At 37.5% G+C, this 7,199-nt stretch overlaps 1 protein-coding gene across 2 annotated transcripts; it reads left to right on the top strand.

Annotated features, from left to right (window-relative positions):
* The first annotated feature begins 1,419 nt into the window (after positions 1-1,419).
* Positions 1,420-5,609, top strand: ykt6 (YKT6 v-SNARE homolog (S. cerevisiae)). Of its 2 annotated transcripts, none has more exons than XM_026187908.2 (8): positions 1,420-1,494; positions 2,009-2,145; positions 2,281-2,363; positions 3,116-3,216; positions 3,314-3,418; positions 3,621-3,686; positions 4,232-4,333; positions 4,444-5,609. In XM_026187908.2, the coding sequence occupies exons 2-8, from the start codon at positions 2,042-2,044 to the stop codon at positions 4,477-4,479; spliced, it is 597 nt and encodes a 198-aa protein (XP_026043693.1). In that variant the 5' UTR covers positions 1,420-1,494; positions 2,009-2,041; the 3' UTR covers positions 4,480-5,609. The 2 variants fall into 2 exon arrangements, with proteins under 2 accessions (XP_026043693.1, XP_026043692.1); XM_026187907.2 differs by having other exon boundaries at positions 1,428-1,665.
* The last annotated feature ends 1,590 nt before the right edge of the window (positions 5,610-7,199 follow it).

Genomic DNA, 7,199 nt, shown 5'->3' with positions numbered 1-7,199 from the left:
ATTAAATCCCAAGTGTCCTGCTGACCATTAGTCTTGGAGGTGGAGGTTCCCTCCCTTTAGGAGTTTTGATGATTCCCAAGTTGTTGCTCCTATGGTGTTTTGCCTCGGCATAGGTGCATGAAAGGCCCAACCATTATTATGTCCCCAGCATTTGGTCTACATAATGCTCAGCAGCAGCTTGAAACCACATTTACATATCTGCAGTTTTTCTACTTTCAAAGTTTTAAACAGAAAAATAAAATCTGCAGGCGTCCTAAATATCTTAAATAACTTTTGGAAATTTCTTCATTCTCGCAGATACTTTTGGCAGAAAGTATAAAAACAAAAAGAATTTGTCTTAACTCTTACACACAGTAAACTCAAACCTTCATTGATAAATAGCCTAAATTACATCCTAAAGAATATGTATGGGAAAAAATGTAGTATTAATTTTTGCTATCTACGTATGTATCTACTTATTACACACATAAATGCTACATATTTTAAATATTCAAACATTTGTTTCTAGGCAAAAACCTATGGACGTCTTCATTCTTGTTAGCGCTTCCAGTTAATATCCACGCAATGAGTATGCCATCCAAGAGTCAGTTAAACAAGAACAACAAGACAATAAATTATCCAACCAAACCTTTGTTGCATTGATAAATCCTTACATCTTTAAGCAAAAATGGAGAAAAATATGAAAGCAACCTCCAGTTTGTAGGCAAACTTCTCACTGACAGTATCTCAACTCAAACAAAATTAGTTCCAGGAAAAGAAACCTCATTTCTCCCTTCAGTGCAGCTGACGATCATCAGATTCACCTAAATACTTACTGGTTTCCATGCCAATAGGATTTCAATGTGTCACCAAGGAAATGAATAACAGGCTCACATCTGACATGGAAAACACTTACTTACACTGAGTTAAATGCCCAGGAGGAAATTGCTAAATGGAGCAAGATTACCAGAAAAAACATGAATTGAGGTTGCCATAAAACAGCTGAATGTTAAAATAGTTTTGGGGCTTTTAGGGTTATTGGTTTTGTTGTTGTTGTTGTTGTTGTTGTTGTTGTTTTTTACAGATTAAGGACATAATAATAATAATAATAATAATAATAATAATAATAATAATAATAATAATAATAATAATAATAATTCTACAATTAGTATAAAAGCACATTAAATATCAATAAATATGGTTGAAATGTTGAAACATATCACCATTTAAACCAGTTATTACAATCTCATAATCCTGCTAATCTAAACCGATAAAAATTAGATTTGCTGCATCCAATAATGTACATAGTACCTTAGATGAAAAATAAATATGATCCGTTTAAGACTGACTGTTATCCATCCGTGTGTCTAAGATTTCCCTCCGTGTAAATACGTTTATATTAGGTAGATATAATATCGCTTTGAATCTGGCAACCAACCGGAACTATTAGCACAGCGGTGTGCGTGTTTACAGCGGAGTGAATGTCAGATTGCACCGTTTGGGGACCGTGACGTGGTGATTGGTCACTTTAAGTTCATGTTAAAAACTGTTAAGTTAGCGCTAACTATACTGTGACTAGTTTGGTGGACGTGTTTCGTGCATACCCACGAGTTTTATTTTAATACGGAATTTGACTTTTTCTGTCTGTTTTTACTGGAATCAGACGGTTTGCGATAGTTTTAGCTGGTAAGTTAGCCGAGGCCTGCCTTAGAGTAGATAGCACCTAGAGCTAATCTGATTAAATTTTGTAATTTTCTTGACAAGTTTAAAACTTGAATCAACTTCTTTGCAGTCTTTGCTTTTCGACGTCAGTCAGCCTGTTAATCCCATCTGTAAGGAGGGAAAATTGTTAATCTAAGATGACTATGGCTGAGAGTAAACAGTTAGCCTACAAGCTTTTATCTAGGCGGCGACTGCTTTTGCTGCGAGCTTCACATCGTTGAAGTTTCCCTTTTTTGTTAGCAGGGAAGCTAGTTAGCTGAGCCGGATAAAGGATAATGCTCTCATGTGATTGTTTTTGTGTTATCAGGACTGTGTAACTGACACACGAACCGGTGGCAATATGAAGCTCTACAGTCTCAGCATCCTCTACAAAGGAGCGACCAAATCCAATCTTCTCAAAGCGGCCTACGACCTGTCCTCCTTCAGTTTCTTTCAGCGCTCCAGGTGCGTCTCACTAACGAAACGAAACAGTTTTTACTGTAGTTTACTGACCCGTGCCTCACACATCACGGGTAGTATTTATTTCACTATTTTTAAGTGTTTCCTTCTCTACACTAAGAATTGCTTTGGTTTGTTTAGCATTCAGGAGTTCATGACCTTCACCAGTGCCTTGATTGTTGAACGAACATCTCAAGGAACCCGTGCCTCTGTCAAAGAACAAGGTAAACAGATTTAGAGTGTTTTAGGTGTGGCCCTGTGATGCAGTGATTAGTGCTGTTGCATCAGAGAGGACCCTACAGATTCAGGGTAACCTTTTGCCAAGTATCCTCTTACAGTGGTATTGGTATAAAAGGCTGCACATTAGCCGCTTACATGGATAACTAAAGACTATCACAGATCTCAAAGGACGAGAAAAATAATTTGATATATAACAGTTGTGATTTGTAATATCATAAAGAAATGACTTCCTGCAGTGTCCTGTGTCACAGCAGGGCAGAAGGAGATTTCTGCTTAAAAGTGATTTGATGTTTGACTGGGAAATTGTGATGGGGCTGTAACATGTTCTCTGGCCTGAAAATGGACATTTTAAGTCAAGTTTAAACAGTTGGAGATAATAAAGTAAAATGTAAGCTGTCTCAAAACAATGATGCTAAACATTTCCTTGTTCCTAGAGTACACAGACTGCTTTTCCTCTCTTCAATTTCATGCAGGCTGAATCATCATATAATGTGACATGGACTTTAGCAAATGTCATTACAGAATTATGCTTCATAATCAGTGTGTGTTGTTTGTTTTTATTTTGGGAGTCTTATGGAGAACATTTTGCTAAGTTGTATTTTAATAAGTTTTTTTATTCTTTGGCCCTTCTTCAATGCACCAGTAGACACAGTAGTTTTCCTGTACAATAAGATCGGGTGAAAATTGTTCTGATAACAACACACCTTGCTCCTTTGTTTTTTTTTTTTCTTTTCAGAGTACCTGTGCCATGTGTATGTGAGAAATGACAATTTGGGTGCTGTAGTCATCGCAGATACTGAATATCCACAGAGAGTCTGTTTCACATTGCTTGACAAGGTGGTTTATATTTTTTTTTTTTTTTTTTTTAAATATATATATTATGAGACTTGTTGTTGTGATTTCAATATTGACATTGTTTTGTTTTGTTTTTTAGGTATTAGAGGAGTTCTCTAGGCAAGTGGACAGTATAGACTGGCCTTCTGGTAATCCTGACACCATTAACTACAAAGCCCTTGACATTCACCTCTCTAAATACCAGGTCAGTTTGGTTTACTTCTCAGAATTTATTTTAACGAAAGATCTGATAGTGTATGACTGCAACTAGACTGTTTGTGTGATTTTAAAACAATATCAGAAGGACTCCATAATCACCAGATTCTCACATCATTTGGCAGAATTTACTTGTATAGTGCGAAATGCATCTACTTGATAGCTGGTTGTATTTTTGTATTTATCCACAGAACCCCAGGGAAGCTGATGCAATGACCAAAGTGCAGGCAGAGCTGGATGAGACAAAGATCATTTTGGTAAACCACCGTTCATACATAAATCAAAGTAGAGAAGTGTCCACATTAATTTATACTCAAATTTTGCATTGCATGAGAACACAGAAAGAGATGATGGACTCTTAAAAAAACTTTTTAATACATGCTTTCAATTACTTCAGAAATCAGATGTGTTCATAGTTATTCCTTATCCCTCTGGAATGCAGATGGAAAAGCCATCACAACTTATACCTTACTAAAACTTAGGAATGAAGCACAAAAACGCATTTTTTTTGTTCCTTTTACATTCACATTTTTATGTTCTTTAGACATTTATTAACTTCTCTGGAGTTAGACATACCCTGGGTATGTTGAACTCGCTTTATAGCATAGGGTTCAGATTGGCAAGGATTGGAAAGGTTTGCATTTGGACTTTATGTTATCCTGTCATCTGACAAAATGTAATGGATTGAAAGGCAACTTTCTCTTATTAACTGCAATTTTTAACCATATTGGGCAATCTATTTAACTAAAGCAAAGTTGTAGTGTTTCTGTTGTTTCATAAATAAATATTTTGTTGTCTGCAGCACAACACCATGGAAAGTCTGCTGGAAAGAGGAGAGAAACTGGATGATCTTGTGGCAAAGTCGGAGCATCTGGGAAACCAGTCTAAAGCCTTCTACAAGACTGTAAGTTTGAATGACTGACCTTATTGACATTATGCTAAATTTCAAGACTGTGCGCTGAATTTACTAAGCAGGGCAAATTATTTGCATATTTGTTTGTGTTTAACCTTCAGGCACGGAAACAGAACTCTTGCTGTGAAATCATGTGATGTCGCTGCCTCGTCCTTCTTGGACATGCCTCTCTATCTCTGCCTTTCTGCTTTTCCTACAACTCCCATCATCCACCTGCCACCAGCTCTCAACCAAGACAGTTCAGGGGCCGTCAAATCCAAGATGGGACACCGAGAAGAGAGCAAGAAAGGATGGCCAGTCTGAAATGCGACCTCTGCGGATTGTGACTGATGGGGGCTGAAGGAGTGATGGGGTTTGGTCAGGGGGGAAAAGTAACATGAATTATTTTTAACCATTGAAAAGGTAAACATCTGTGCAGTTTTTCAGTACCAGCCGGAGACATAAGTGTGACGTCGTGTATTGGTGATGTGTCGTTAAAATGTCTTCAAACCATTTAATGTTATTTTGATTGAATCAGATCTTGACTGTCTGGTCTCCACTCTTAAAATTCGAAGTAGTATTAACCATGGTTGTGCTACTGCTTCATGGCAACTCTGACAATCCCACAGTCTTATCTCTGTTCATTCGGCGTGTCAGCATTGCAGTTCAGTCCTTCTGTGCCCACAAGGTGGCCCTGCTCATTCACTTTATGGTTTCATGAACCTCAGTGCTGAGGTCAGTAGAAATACTCTAAAATGAGCCAAGACAGCAGATTGCTGTTTTGACATGTGATAGCTGCTTAGACAGAGATTTTTAAACTTCTCTTCTGTACAGGGTTCGGTTACATAATTTCTTTCTTGTTGAAATCGTTAACATTCCCACTTTGGATAACTGCTTTGTCAAGTGATGATGAAAATGCTTGAAGCTAATGAGAAGTCGGAGATTAGATATAAAATGTATAACGATGTTTGCCATAGATGCAGCCTTATTACAGTGTGACTAACATGAAACCCGCTGCTGTGTTTGCACTCATTTACGATGTGTACCGTAGCCATGCTTCCATACTGATATCCCACACACAACACTTAATCAGGTTTTTGTGTTTGGACGACTTGTACATCTGTCTGTAATCCCTCTGGGATCACTGGCATTTTACCACCCTTTTTTTTTTTTTTTTTTTTTTTTTGACAATGGTGATTCTGGGTAACCTCAGGTGCTCATGCACTCTCTGCCCTGTTTTTGTGTGCTGGTCAAGTTTTGATTAAATTAAGTTTAAAGTGAGAACAAACAATTGTTGACTAATATTTTAGACCCCACTTACTTTAAGACACTCCATGACCGACGCGGTTTGACTAGAGGAGCTTTGTTTTTTCCTTTGGTGGTAGGGGTAGAAAGTTCATTCTTCAGGAAGATATGCCTTTGGTTGTGCATTTTAGATGTTTCTCCATGCTCTTGTCTGTTGTATGTGTGTGTCTGTGAGTGTGAGTGATTTTTGTGAAATATACCATCCGGCTTCAGGCTCTATTAATGCTGTGTGCCTGCGTGTGTGTGTGTGTGTGTGTGTGTGTGTGTGCGCGCTGAGGTTTGTATGTGTGATCTGGAGTTGCTCTTTCTGCTTTTACAGTGTAAACCTTTGTGCAATATCTGCAGACTGTTTGTGTGATTCTCTTTAATGGAGAGAAAAACAAATATTTCTCATAAATTAACTTTTGTGTATATTCTATTCATATGACTAATTCCCATATGAAGGTTGTCCAGGGTTGTTTCTGGCAAATTTCTTTCTTTCTTTTTTTTTCTTTCTTTTTTCCCCCTGCAATTTTCCAATTAACAAGTTAAATTTGATTGTCTGTCTGATCTGTGGAGTTATGCTGTGGCTATTTGCAGGTCAGGTCTTACTCTGACCAGTGTATTAAACGGTCTGCATTAAACATATTTTGGTCAAGATGTGGTCTTCAAATTCAAAACGGAGACTTCTGATAATAAATGAATTTTCTGTCTGTGTTAACGTTTTGTTTTTGGAACACTGACTTGTTCAAACACTGTTTGCAGAACATGTAATCTTGCTTAGATAAAAAGCCGAGTGTTTTGCTGTGTCCCATGTCCTTATTGTTTTATCTATCCGAGTGGAAGTGCGTTTATCAGGGTGAATGTGGTGGCAGGAAAACATTGTATACACTCACTGAAAATCAGTAGTCCTGCTGTAAATATAATTATCTTGGATCAGCATACTTTTGCGATATGTGACTGCTTTCTTCCTGCAGGAAGTTGGGCCGATCTGGCGCCTCCTTCACTTGCTGTAGGAAATGTAACTTTAAAGAAATGTTAAAATGGTGTAGCCATGCAGCGTGGCTTAAAGTGGAGTTGTTATGCTCAGTTTCATATTTCGTTCTTGGACTCCTACTTGAGCAGCTTTGTATGATTTACATTTTAAAATAATCCTCATATCTTTTAGGACGCATTGGCGTAGGCCCCAAAAAATAAAGCAATCAGTTTTAACTCCTTCATTTTAATTTCTATATTTATTTTAATTGGCTCCCTCTTTGTGTGTCACCAGCGTCACACAGAGCCAAGACCAGTGAAGCAACTTTTTGAAACAGTCTTTGGAGCAATTTAAAAGCCTGACACTTATTCACACTCAGTGTATTATCTTAAGTTTAATATGAAGAGCAACCATTGTAGCGGTATACATGACAGAAAATAATGAGGGCATTAGTTCCACTTCATTGTAAATTAAGCATCAATGAGCCCTTTTAATCAAAGGTTAGTCCAAGTGATAAACAAACAAGCAAGTATATGTTGCATTTCCTTAATATTACAGCATTATAGAGCACATAAGAATCAATTTACTTATGTAGCCTAATCGTTTCTACACTGCGTC

The sequence above is a fragment of the Astatotilapia calliptera genome, chromosome 12, assembly GCF_964374335.1.
Source record: "Astatotilapia calliptera chromosome 12, fAstCal68.1, whole genome shotgun sequence".
Taxonomy (NCBI): domain Eukaryota; kingdom Metazoa; phylum Chordata; class Actinopteri; order Cichliformes; family Cichlidae; genus Astatotilapia; species Astatotilapia calliptera.
Note: the sequence above shows the minus strand (reverse complement) of the source record. Positions and strands in the feature narration are given on the sequence as shown.

Bases quoted from the DNA above. Each gene is read 5' to 3' on its own strand.
- ykt6 (XM_026187908.2), top strand. From the start codon at position 2,042: ATGAAGCTCTACAGTCTCAGCATCCTCTACAAAGGAGCGACCAAATCC. The intron at 3,217-3,313 runs GTGGTTTATATT...TTTGTTTTTTAG, and splicing joins GTTTCACATTGCTTGACAAG to GTATTAGAGGAGTTCTCTAG. The intron at 3,419-3,620 runs GTCAGTTTGGTT...ATTTATCCACAG, and splicing joins TTCACCTCTCTAAATACCAG to AACCCCAGGGAAGCTGATGC.